Raw genomic sequence first — 13,703 nt, 5'->3', positions numbered from 1 at the left:
GTACTCCATCCCTCTCTCCATATTCTACCAAATTCAGTGGAATATGATGATGATTATACTAGCTGCAAGCTTTTGTTTCTACTCTTTTAAATTAGTGTTTTTATAATGATGATAAATAAAAGTTATAGCTGTAGCCAGAAAGGGATTGGTAGGGCCAAGAGCAAGGAGGAGTTAACACAAATTTAATAGTTTTAATTTTTAAAAAATCCTTTACTTGAGGTCATCCCTTTCCTTGGTTTTTTTGCAAGCAGGAACATAATCAATACTAGCCATGTTGAAACAAATCATTTGCTTTCAAATCAATATATCCGTGATCATAATATTCTTCTTTAGAAGCAGAAAAAAACTGAATCAATCAAAAGCGCTCAGTTGTATATTCTCCTCTGAATTATGAGAGAACTAGCATCAATCAATTTCACATAAATTGATATGCTTATTCTTGGCATAGACAAATAAGTTCTACGTTTTACAAGAGCTAAGTTGAAAAACCACAAAGTAGAAGAAATATGGCTCTAGAGAAGTCACAGAATTTATACTCAAAATGCAAGAATATTCTGAAAACACATAATTTGTTTAAATTAGGATGTGGAACAAGTCAGTTAACTAGTTTGAAAAGCAATTTATATCCAGTCTGGTCTACATAACATATCTCAATTCTAAAGAAGTAATATAAGATGGCAATAAAAGAAAGTAATAAAACATAATAATAAAAGTAAAGCACAAAATGAACCATAAACATAATTTGCTAAAGAAATCTGGGTTGTTAAAGTAGTATACTGCATATGAAACTGCATACTTCTTGAAATAATTATCATTCTTAAGAAATGAACGGGTAAAAATATATTACTCATTAATACAAAGGAAAACAATGAATCACTTAACACACTAAACTCGGGAAATGTACTAATTCCCCAATAATTGAATATTTACATATTTCTGCTAAATAGTTCAGTGGTTAGAATCAGTTACAAAAAATTAGGTAGAGTTTAAGCTGAATAATTCTTTTCAAAAACGCCATCTTCTATTTCTAATATGGAATATAAATACTTCATACGTATTCAACAAATATTGAATTAATATTGTTAAAATAATCACATAATGATAAAAATGGACAAAAATTTTAATGTAAAAATATAAACTTTGAGAAGAAGAGTATGGTGGTAAGATACATAACCACATTTAGAAAATATACTTCTTATTCCTATTTTTGTTACTTAAACACTACAACTTTGTGTGAATAACTTAGCTTGTGGAAGTCTGTTTCTCTCTACCAAAAGTGGACCCTCAAGATGATATCCATGAGAAATGTTTTGACGATTGAATAGAAAATGTCTTTAAGTGTTTACTATAAACTTCAGTATATCATCATCGTCCCTTTTATTCTTCCATTTGGTCACTTATCTTGTCATCAACAGAGACAGCACCTGAAATCATTCTACTCTTTTTCACCTCCCAGCTCTTCTTTACATTCTACCTAGCTTAAACAAGTCTTAAATCAATCTTCAGTCTTATGGGGGCTAATAAATATGCTCACCCAAAGAAAGTAATGGTATAGAATGTAATGTTCTGGCGATGCTTTGGGATTCTTGGGGGGAAAGACACTTCATAAATATAAATATGTATGTTTAGAACTCACTGTAGTTTAAGATTACACAGGTCATTCTCCCTATACTTCATTTAACAGTATTAACAAAGATAGTTTTACGTTTTTATGTCAGTTTTGACACACAAGAATGTTACAGTAATGACTATTTTTTTTCCATTTAACAAAGGAAAAAAGTTAAAATAAACATGAGGCTATTTATCTCCCCTTTTCCATTGACTAGAAGAGGTGCCACCTTTTTATATTTTACTCCGGAAAAATAACAAGGTTCATCCTAACTGAAATGACCCCATCCTAGGATCATTATAAAATGCACACATCTGCCCCAGAAGGTCTCTGGAGTCCTGATCAAATCTCTTTCTCTGACCAACATGTCTCATACAGAGCTAACACTCAATGAATGTCTGCTATTGAATGAGGACCTTTAAAAAAGATGGCAGTCCTGTAAGAATAAATTAATTAAACCAATAATGCTTTTTTTTCATTCATTCACTCAACATTATTAAGCAGCTATAATAATGTAATGCTTTCAACATTCAACAAGTACACAAAACGTGAAAAATACAACAGGGTAAGGAATATTTCTCCATCTACATTTTTTGGAGAAATTTCTAGCATGCATTTCACATATAGTTGTATGCCTGTAATGACCTTACCTCTCTTACAGATAGCTGTGGTGGGAAGGAGACTGAAAATACCAAGTTGGTAAATTCAAACCCAGAGGCCTCAACCTTTTGGCACACCTAAAAAAGTATTACACGAAAAGTATTATATAAATTCCCAGGAATTGACGAAAGTTTTACACTAATCTTCATAACATGAATTTTTGGTGCAAGAGATGACACCGAAAAACTTCTAAACTTTCACCTTTGAGCAGGGAACTCTCACAAACCCTGAAATCAAATATTTGCTAATTAGACCCTAAAGACTGATATCACAAGGTACCAAAACAGCAAGGACTTACCTGCAGAACAATCTGTTGAAGGTCAAAAGAGTTTTCTATCAGGTTATCTCATAATTTACACAAGATTTGAAACAAAGTCAAGCCAAATATGGTGCACTTGACAGTTTGAAACCAAAGGTCATCTTATGTTCAATCATGTACCTTCTACAAGGCTGTAAGACTTATCTATTCTAGACACTAATAGGCATGACTAAGAAAGAAGTTTTCTCTAACTCCTTAGTTATGTTAAAGAGCAAAGGGAAAACTGCTATATTTTTCTCCAATGGAACAGCACTCATGACTGAAATACATGGATATATATTTCACTAATTTTCAGCTATCATGTTGATAAAAAGTTAATTTGAGAAGAGCAGGCTTTTGTTTTTTAAGAAAATTAACAAAATGTTTTAATGATTCATTGGTATGAAATAAGTTGAAATGAACGGCATTGTTCCTTTAGGTACAAGAATTCTAGGCCTTATGACTGAAAATCTCTACATAATTGCACATATAATAAAAACAGATTATTTACCTTCTTAATGAACTCTTTTTCACAGAATTCTTGAAGAATCCCTAGGCATACATTGCATATATTTAAGTTTGAGTTGACGCTTCCGTCTTCAATAACGGAGACACTTCCCTCACCATTTTGACTCAGATTATCATTCCCATCAATCCCATCTTCTAGGTCTTGCAGTCGAATTTTCTTGAGAGGTGGGTTTGGAACTTCCAAAATTAATTCATCTTTTTCAGTTTCCAGAAATTTCTGTAGTTCATTGAGTAGCTCCTGGAAAGTTAGTTTAAAAGAAAATAGTAGTAACACTTTGATGATGCTCTTAAGGGTAAAATGAAGCATGAAAATAGGAGTAAAAACTATGATACGTAGGAGACTTATACAATGTTGATTTATATCAATTCTGTAGCAATCAATTAACTTTATTAGCCAACAGTGGCTTTCTAGGGAATTTAAAAGAGAATTAGCTAACTCCTATAATATATGTGTGAATATTTTTTTCAAAAGAGTTTCACATATTAGTGAAACTGAAGTCCTAAATCTGAGGCATAGAGGCTCTATTAACAAATTTATTAATTTGGTTTGTATTTCTGTTGTGAGGGTCATTCACTCGCTAATTTCAGTTAAAAAAAAAACCACTTCAATTCTAATTATTAAAAAATAGAAATACAAAATGAATTTCCATCCTTGTTATGTTATTTAATAATCTCACAATCACTAAAACCTCACATGTGCAATATTTATTATGAAATCTGAAAAATTAGACAGAGATTCGAAATCTATTAAGTAAGAATAATTTCAAAGTAATTTACTAAACAAAGCTAAACAGATGCTGGCAATGCTGAAATTTGACACCATAATTACATACCACTTATATACACTAATTGAAAGAAGCCCTCTACTACTTACATATGTATGTGTACATACATGTATATATATGAATAGAACAGATCAAAATTTAAGTACATTTACCAAAAAAATTGTCTTCAAATATTTTCATGTTTATTTACATAAAATGATACAAATAAAAGTTGGTAACACTAAGCCTCTTAACATAATACATATTTTAAATCTTACAACATATGTGTAGAATAATAGATTATCATGTGTCTGAAAAAAAATGTGTAAGGGGAGTTACACAAAACCAGTCATTACTTCATAGTCTTAGTGTGTAAAAATGAATATACACATAGATACTAATCATCATAACATATGTACCATTTCCAGTTTTCAAAGTGTTTTCACATACTTTATTAGATTTTGTCCCTTAAAATCCTGTGAGGTGGATGTTATCATCACTCCCATTTACAGAGGAAAGTGGTGGAACTGGGATTCAAATCCATGTCTTCTAGCTCCAAATTCTAGGCTTTGGATTCATACAGACAGTTCATATCCTAGCTTGCTCACTTAATAGCTGTGTAACTTTGGGCAGGTTGCTTAACCTCTCTGTGCCTCAGTTTCTTCATCTGAAAATAGAGACATAGTATGTACTTACCTAGTAGGTTATTAGGATTATATGAGAGCTTGACATATAATAATCCTGTATGAATACTGGATCTCATTATTATTTCTAAAATAATAGGAAAAACTAATACAAGGGAAAAATGACTGCTATTACTAACTTCCAAGCAATTTTTAAAAATTATAGGGAACTGAGTGTGTGTGTACATACTGTTTATATAGGTATATATTTACATATATATATATAATCACTATCTGCCTCTGAAAAGAAGATCACTATTAGAATCAAATTTATCTCACAAAATATGTTATATATTTTGTGAAAGTATTCTATTAAATGTCAAAGCTCTCTGTATATTACCATAAATGTCAAAGATCTATGTATATTACTTTTGTTGTTATTAATAGCAGTAAATAATGATGATGATAAGCATTTACTCTAGAGGGTTGCAAATTCCTATTTATAAGTACAAATGGTAATATAGAAAACAGAAAAAGAAAAAGGGCTCCCAAATCCACAATGCTTTTACTTAATAGAAGATCTCAGGACTATCACTCCCTCCTGTTACATCTTAGAAATGTCTGGCAAGAAGGACTATTTTGTGATATTCTAGATACTCTTTAGGAGAAGTCTATGCAAACATTAAATGCACCGAGAAACTGCTCCACAAATATCCCACTACATTAAATGTTAGATATAATCACTTAAGAAGGAACTTACATTTTTATAGTAATGGAAATTCCAAAATTACCATTATCAGCAATTGTTTTACTATATATACATGTTTTTTAATTTCATGAAGAGGTAGGGATAAACACTTGCCTTCAAACGGACAGGTATTCATTTAAAAATAGAGAAACTTTCTTAACTCAAAAAAAAAAGAAAATACCTTGTAGGGAAGTTTGTAAGGGGCATGAAAATCCACACCACAGAATCTGAAGATACATCTTGGACAGGTACCAGTACTGAGCAACAACTGGGCCACATGCTTGTTTTCCTCAGTCAGTGGAAACATATTGAAGAATTATAACTAGAAAAAAAGAAAAAGTAAAACTAATAAGCATCTTTTGTGTTTGACTTTCATAACTATGTCATCAGCTTTAGGGATAAAAACTAGTTTTCATTTGAAAAATACTATTTCATACTCTCCAATAATGTCCCTTTGATTACACGCATATTAAAACATAAATTTGCAGGAAATTTATCAGATGGATCAGGTAAAAGTGTCTAATTGTCAAGGAACTTAGTTTAGCATTCCAGATTATGATAAAGTGTATCAACATAACTCAATCAATCAAAAGAAATAAAAATAAAAATAATCAAGAATGGTTGTCTCTGAGGAGGCTAACGAAAGCAAGTACACAGAGTGAAATTTTGCTTTTCATTTTGTACCATTCAGTACTGTTTGAGAACAGAGTCGAAAATTCAGTAAACTTTTCCTGTTAGAAATTAAAAGGGTTTACTAGAAAAAGGTAATCAGATCAGTCTATATTATACTTGACTAAACTTAATGATAGTTAAGCAGTCAAGTATTTAAAACAAATTGATCAGTAGATCCAAAAACATCAATTTTAGTTTGACGAAATAACTAAATGACAACCAACTACCAGCATAATGAGAAAAATCTGTTCCTTTCATGCACAAGTAAAACCTCCCACACAAATAAATTAAATGAAAATATTTGAGTACTTACTGTCTAAAACAAGGTGCTACTCTTTGCAATTTGAATAAACTCATTTAGAAACATAATATACAGAGAATGGGGTAAAATCCAATATAATTCTCTTTTACCAGGAAGGAGGGATGGGGCAAAAATAGATATTCTTCTGACCAATGAATCAACTAACATTACTCTAAAATGAAGAACTATTGATATTTTATAAAACAATGATTGCATGACAATGTTGTGGCATGGTATAACCGTTGTCACGCAGATAAAAGACAGTGGCACGTTTTAATGTGTGCAGTTTCATAATTCAAATGAATTGCTTCAAATTTGTGGGAGAGTGAAGCTGTTATCAACTGCTTACTATGAAGATGTGATTCTTAGAATTAGTTTGTGTTTTCCAACCTTTTAAAACCCAATACTTACTCGTAAGCTTCTAAATGTTTGTGGCCACTTATCAAGAGTAGATCCTTGACACAAAATAATGAGGCAGACGGGTATACAGTTCTACAGAACTCTTCACCATAAAAATCAGTTCAGCAGCCAGGACTAAACAAAACAGATTGCCTCTGGTTGGGTTCTAATTCAGGTGAATATGTGAGTTGGCAGGAAGAGAAAGAGAAGAAAATCAGGCTTGTCTGGACACACCAGAAAGAAGTTTCAGACACCTGGATTGGGAAACACTGATTTAGGGTTCCCTAAGTAAATCTGAGCTCTAGGGCATTTTTATGCAAATGTACAGAATATGTGGAGAATACCCTCTACATAATGAAGCTCTGTGCAGTCATTATTATCTACAAGTGATCTGAATCCCTTCCCCCAGCCCATTTAATCTGCTAGTTTGACGGTGAGAAGCGGTTGGAATTCTGTGAAGGCCTGATTATAAGCATTTAAAGCATATCCCTGATTGCACTTCCCTCACAAATAAACTGTTTCTGTCTCACCCTTCAAGTTATCTTTTCTCCTCCTTTCTATCAGTTAGAAGTGAATTAAACGAAGTTAAGAATTTCATTTAATTCAGAATTAACCTTTAACTCAGAAAAAGAAACAAACCCTCCTGTCTAACAACTAAGTGATGAGTATGTGCCTAAGAAGGACACTTTGTATCAAAGACTTCCCTGGGATTTAAGTTAATAGTTTCATTAAAATGTATGCTTTCTTCGCTTTGGCTTAAGCATTGAAAGTTTATCTCCCCAGTAGGTTCACTAGAATAAAGGTATCAGGCAACAATCTAGCGACTTCTCAAGCACCTTAACATTAAAGGAGGAAATACTTATGCCTTAAATTTGGTTGTTTCATCTTGATGTACACCACTGAAATAACAGGATTGCATAAGACATCAGAAACCAGTTGTTCCATAGGAGATTCATTATCTTTGAAAGGAAGCTCTGAGAAATGCATCCCATACTGTAAGATTTTCATTGTTGGTTGCCTTTGTTAAGATTTTTGCTTTTCGTTTACGTGTTCGTTTAACAGAAAGAGCTGGAACAAGTCATTGGAACAGAACCTCCTCCCAAGTGTCAGGATCCCTACAGGGATCGAGTGCCCTCTCTCGAGTGATAACTGGCTCAGTCTCTGGTTTACTAGAGGAGAGGACAGACTTTCTCTTTACCTCTCGGACGATTACAGAAACCATTCACTGCAAACAGGGAAGGAGCAGGGAATGTGAAAAACCACCAAAACGACCAGATTGAGTCTCACAACCTGTGATTTTTAAAACTCATTTCCACAGAGAAGGGTGTCATTCATCTCGTGGGGGTGGGGGTGGGGTCTGGATCTCCAAAGAAGGTGCTGACAACTTCACAGCGCTACCGATACACTCAGCTGTGGAATCTACTCTAGACTCTTGGAAATTCATCCAAGGTCTAAGCTCGAGTTTCCCCTTTGGCCAAGCAAGCCCTTCCCCCCTTCCGTCAGGTCCAAGAAACTTCCCACTCACCCCTCCTTGCTAACAAAGACGCTCCAGCTGGAAGGAAACGACCCCCTCCATCCCCAACTCTCCAGTACCCAGTCCGCACCCCCTGACCTCAGACCTCCCTGCCTCACCTTCTCCCAAGACGTCGGAGCCTGAGATTTAACCCCTTGCAGCCCTAAGAGGGAAAGGGGAAGACTAAAGACAACGCACCTATTGCGTCTAGCAATTCTGTTCCCCGAGGAAACGAGAGCTTTATAACGAAAGTACCAGCCCCTCTCGCGAGGACTGAGTGAACTCTCCCCTGCTTATTTGTAGGGAAATCAGTAAAACTGCTTAGGATGCCGCCACACACCCCACCTCCCCGGAGAGTGTAGGACAGCTAGGGACGGAGCTCCTGGCCTGAATTGCACTAGTCCTGGAGAAGCCTCCTAGAGACTCCTACGTCTAGGACATTGTAGCCGCTGCCAGAAATATCGATGAGACCTTACCCTCAGGTTTAGAATGCAAATTCTTTCTAGGGCAAATGAAAAAGAGCGTTTCTCGCTCTTGGATTAGTAGTATCCTCACGTCCTCTGGCCCAGCTGGCAAAACACAACAAGCTCCGTTCTGACTGCAGGGGTGGACGGGGTGGAGGGCTCGGTGTTCTGCCCGTTGTGCCTGGCGCGTGAGGTCCTGGTGAACCCCGGCCTGGAGAGCCCCGGCGCCGAGCAGGAGCCGAGCGGAGGCGGAGGAGATGGCATCCCAGCCGCCGCCGCCCCCGAAACCCTGGGAGACCCGCCGAATTCCGGGGGCTGGTCCGGGACCAGGACCCGGCCCCACTTTCCAGTGAGTAGGGGATTCTTCAGGCCGCGAGTTTGGTGGGCCGGAGCGGGGACTTGGCAGGAGGCGGTTGAGGCCGTTGTTGGCGTGAGTGGTCCCCTCCCCCTCTCAGCCAGCCCCCAAGCTTGAGGGGTCCCAGTGGGGCCGGGGCGTCTGTGCGGGAGTGTAGCTGTCGGACAGCTGTTTCTGAGCCGGCGGGTCTGGGTAGCGACGTTCGCCAGGGGGCTCTTGAGCGCCTCTCTGGGTCGCGGTGCTTGGAAGAAAGGGGGCGGCTTCCTGCCCCTTTGCGTTTGCGGGCCACCTTGAGAGAACCGCTTGAGCCCCGTCAGAGCGTCAGACTTAGAGTCTCGAGCAGATGAGAGTGGCATTTGCCCAGCCACGGCTCTGTAGGGAGCAAAGTCTCTCGTGAGAGCTTTTAACAACTTCTTCAGAAGTTGATGAAAGCCCAGAAGGTCGGTTTGACGCAACTGGAATCCAAGCCTATAGACTTCGCGTTCTTTTCCAGCATAACTCAGCAATGTTTTGGATAGAGATTTAGAGAAGCAACTTTAAAGCCAGAGTTCTAAATCTGAGGCCTGTGGATGGCCTTCGTGTGCCAAATAGTGTGTGATTTTTCTAAGGCCTGTGGTTTTTTTGTTTTTAATCAGTATTAAATCGAGCTTCAACTCAAAAGAGGTTAAAATAGGGTGAAAGAAGAGTTTCACAGCCTTGTGTCCGGTGTGGGGTAGCTCTGGACGTCTTAATTCAGATGGTGAGATTCAGCTGTCAGATCACCTACTACGGTAGGTTTACCTAACATAGGAACATCCTGAACATTCTGGAATGTGTTTCTGCTATGTTCTGAAATCTTGTAATCTTGTATTTAAGCGCGAAGATGCTTGAACACAATAGCAACTTAATTTAGTAATGATAGTTACATAAAAAATAATAAGCTTTAATTATGCTGTTAAGTTGGAGTGACACTTTCTGCTACCTTTTTTATGAGTGGTTTGACTTTTTAAAAAAATTTGCACTGCTCTTTCGAAGACAGAAGTTTTATTCTTGCATCTGTTAAAGTTCTGCTATGTAAAATTACTTTTTTTTCTTTTTTTTTCTTTTTTGAGGAAGATTAGCCCTGAGCTAACATGTGCTGCCAATCCTCCTCTTTTTGCTGAGGAAGACGGGTCCTGAGCTAACATCCGTGCCCATCTTCCTCTACTTTATATGTGGGACGCCTGCCACAGCATGGCTTGCCAAACGGTGCCATGTCTGCCCCCAGGATCCGAAGCGTGGAACCCTGGGCCGCCGAAGCACAACGTGTGAACTTAATCGCTGCGCTGGGCCAGCCCCTAAAATTACTTTTTTTCGTTGTGAATTATTTTAAACATGTAAAGACCGGTACAAGTAAGATAATAAATACTTGTGTATTCACTCTTAGCTTTAAGAAATAACATTTTGTCAAGTTTGCCTCAGGTTTTTTTAAAAATAAAAATTAGACAGTTAAACCCTTCCATTCTTTCGTGGGGTAACTGCTGTCCCTATTGGTGTTTAGTGTACCCAATTTTTCAAACTTTTTTTTTTAATTGAGGTAACATTGGTTTATAAGTTTGTGTAAGTTTCAGGTATATATCATTACATTTTGATTTCTGTGTAGACTACATTGTGTTCACAGCACACGTGTGCCCTTTTACTCCTTTCTCTCTCCGCTCACCCCCCTTCTCCTCTGATAACCAGCAATCTAGTCTCTGTGTCTATATGTTTGTCTGTGGTGGTGGTTATCTTCCACATAAGGGAAATCATTCGATATCCGGCTTTCTCTGTCTGTCTTGTTTTGCTTAGCATAATGCCCTCAAGGTCCATCCATATTGTTGCACGTTGTAAGATTTCGTCCTTTTTATGGCTGAATAGTATTCCATTGTATTTATATATCACATCTTTATCCATTCATCCGTTGATAGGCACTTGGGTTGTTTCCAAGCCTTGGCTATTGTGAATAATGCTGCAATGAACATAGGTGTGCATATATCTTTTCAAATTAGTGTTTTCATGTTCTTTGGGTAAATATGCAGAAGTGGCACAGCTGGATCATATGGTAGTTCTAGTCTTAATTTTTTGAGGAATCTCCATCCTGTTTTTCATAGTGGCTGCACCAGTTTGCACTCCCAGCAGTGTTTGAGAGTTCCCTTTTCTCAGCATCCTCTCCAACACTTATTTCCTTTCTTGTTAATTATAGCCATTCTGACAGGCGTGAGGTGATATCTCATTGTAGTTTTGATTTGCATTTCCCTGATGGTTAATGGTGTTTGAACATCCTTTAAGGTGCCTGTTGGCAGTTTTATATCTTTTTTGGAAAAATATCTGTTCAGATTCTCTGCCCATTTTTTAGTGGGTTGTTTGTTTTTGTCCTTGAATTGTGTGAGTTCTTTATATATTTTGGATATTAACCTCTTATCAGATACATGATTTGCAAATATCTTCTCCCAGTTGTTAGGTTGTCTTTTTGTTTTGTTGATGATTTCTTTTGCTGTGCAGAAGCTTTTTAGTTTGATGTAGTCCCATTTGTTTATTTTTTCTTTTGTTTCCCTTGCCTGAGAAGACATGATATTCAAAAAGATACTGCTCAGGCTGATGTCAAAGAGAATACTACCTGTTTTCTTATAGGAGTTTTATGGTTTCAGGTCTTACATTCAAGTCTTTAATCCATTTTGAATTAATTTTTGTGTCTGATATAAGATAATGGTCTACTTTCGTTTTTTTGCATGTGGCTTTCTAGTTTTCCCAGCACCATTTATTGAAGAGACTTTCCCTTCTCCATTATATGTTCTTGGCTCCTTTGTCAAAAATTAGCTGTCCATAGATGTGTGGTTTTATTTCCGGGCTCTCAATTCTGTTTCATTACCTCTGTGTCTGTTTTTGTACCAGTACCATGCTGTTTTGATTACTATAGCTTGGTAGTATATTTTGTAATCAAGGAGTGTGATACCTCCAGCTTTGTTGTTTTTTCTTAGGCTGGCTTTGGCTATTTGGGGATTTCTGTTGTTCCATATAAATTTTAGGATTCTTTGTTCTATTTTTGTGAAAAATGTCGTTGGGACTTTGATAGGGATTGCATTGAATCTGTAGATCATTTTAGGAAGTATGGACATTTTAACTATGTTAATTCTTCCAATCCATGAACACGGAGTATCTTTCCATTTCTTTATGTCTTCTTCAATTTCTTTGAACAATATTTTATAGTTTTCAGTGTACAGGTCCTTCACCTCTATGGTTAAATTTATTCCTAGGTATTTTATTCTTTTTGTTTCGTTTGTAAATGGGATTGTATTCTTGATTTCTCTTTCTGCTATTTTGTTGTTCACATATACAAACATAACTGATATTTGTTGATTTTGTACACTGCATCTTTACTATATTTGTTTCTAATAGTTTTTTGGTGAATTCTTCAGGGTTTTCTATATATAAAATCATGTCATCTGCAAGTAGTGACAGTTTTACTTCTTTCTTTCCAATTTGGATCCCTTTTCTTTTTCTTGCCTGATTGCCCTGGCTAGGACTTCCAATATTAAGTTAAATAAGAGTGGTGAAAGTGGACATCATTGTCTTGTTCCTGTTCTTAGAGGGATAGCTTTCAGTTTTTCACCATTGAGTATGATGTTAGCTGTGGATTTGTCATATATGACCTTTATTATGTTGAGGTACTTTCCTTCTATATCCATTTTATTCTGAGTTTTTATCATAAATGGATGCTGTATCTTGTCAAATGCTTTCTCTGCATCTATTGAGATGATTGTGTGATTTTTATTTTTCATTTTGTTAATGTGGTGTATCATGTTGATTGATTTGAGGATGTTGAACCATTCCTGGAATAAATCCCACTTGATCATGGTGTATGATCCTTTTAATGTATTCTTGTATTCAACTTGCTGATATTTTGTTGAGGATTTTTGCATCGATATTCATGAGTGACATTGTGCTATAATTTTCTTTTTTTGTGTTGTCCTTGTCTCGTTTTGGTATCAGGATAGTGTTGGCCTTGTAGAATGACTTAGAAAGCATTCCCTCCTCTTCAATTTTTTGAAAGAGTTTGAGAAGGATAGGTATTGTCTTCTTTGAATGTTTGGTAGAATTCACCAGAGAAGTCATCTTGTCTTGGACTTTTATTTTTAGGGAGGTTTTTGATTACTATTTCGATATCCTTACTGATGATTGGTCTATTGAAGTTCTCTATTTCTTCTTGATTCAATTTTGGGAGGTTGTATGGTTCTAAGAATTTATCCCTTTCTTCTAGATTATCCAATTCGTTGGTATATAGCTTTTCATAGTATTCTGTTATAATCCTTTGTATTGCTGTGGTGTCCATTGTAATTTCTCCTCTTTTGCTTCTGATTTTATTTATTTGAGTCTTCTCTCTTTTTTTCTTGCTGAGTCTAGTTAAAGGTTTGTCAATTTTGTTTATCTTTTCAAAGAACCAGCTCTTAGTTTCATTCATCTTTTCTATTTTTAGTCTCTATTTCAGTTATTTCCACTCTGATTTTTATTGTTTCCTTACACTGATTTTGGGTTTCATTTGTTCTTTTATTTGTTTGCTCTTTTCTCTGTTTTCATACTTTATTTTATAGTTTAGTACTTAGGTTTGTGTGTACATTATATAAATATAAATATTTTTGTTTAGTATGTTTTTACATTAAATAAATATTTTCAAACTATATGTATCATTTTGCAAAATGTGTTTCCACTAAATATTATTTATTTTGACATTCATCTTGTTCATAAATGTAGCTGTAGTTTATTTTAACTACCAT

At 36.0% G+C, this 13,703-nt stretch overlaps 2 protein-coding genes across 6 annotated transcripts in view; one reads left to right on the top strand and one right to left on the bottom strand.

Annotated features, from left to right (window-relative positions):
• PUS10 (pseudouridine synthase 10) overlaps positions 1–8,729 on the bottom strand; it is a 70,780-nt gene extending 62,051 nt beyond the window's left edge. The window contains exons 1-5 of one of the 5 annotated variants that reach the window (NM_001346586.1): positions 8,235–8,684; positions 6,615–6,768; positions 5,412–5,552; positions 3,079–3,333; positions 2,260–2,346 (exon numbers count right to left, since the gene is read on the bottom strand). In NM_001346586.1, the coding sequence (NP_001333515.1) occupies positions 2,260–2,346; positions 3,079–3,333; positions 5,412–5,537 (468 nt within the window). In that variant the 5' untranslated portion in view covers positions 5,538–5,552; positions 6,615–6,768; positions 8,235–8,684. Of the gene's footprint in view, positions 1–2,259; positions 2,347–3,078; positions 3,334–5,411; positions 5,553–6,614; positions 6,769–8,234 lie in introns of all 5 variants that reach the window. The other 4 variants (XM_023618399.2, XM_023618401.2, XM_014731154.3 and 1 more) reach the window with 4 other exon arrangements.
• Positions 8,730–8,793: 64 nt separating this feature from the next.
• PEX13 (peroxisomal biogenesis factor 13) overlaps positions 8,794–13,703 on the top strand; it is a 26,730-nt gene continuing 21,820 nt past the window's right edge. Inside the window, exon 1 of the mRNA XM_001495316.6 lies at positions 8,794–8,928. Coding sequence (XP_001495366.1) covers positions 8,837–8,928 — 92 coding nt within the window. The 5' untranslated portion in view covers positions 8,794–8,836. The remainder of the gene's footprint in view (positions 8,929–13,703) is intronic.

The sequence above is a fragment of the Equus caballus genome, chromosome 15 (assembly GCF_041296265.1).
Source record: "Equus caballus isolate H_3958 breed thoroughbred chromosome 15, TB-T2T, whole genome shotgun sequence".
Classification (NCBI taxonomy): domain Eukaryota; kingdom Metazoa; phylum Chordata; class Mammalia; order Perissodactyla; family Equidae; genus Equus; species Equus caballus.
This window is presented reverse-complemented; position numbering and strand designations above follow the sequence as displayed.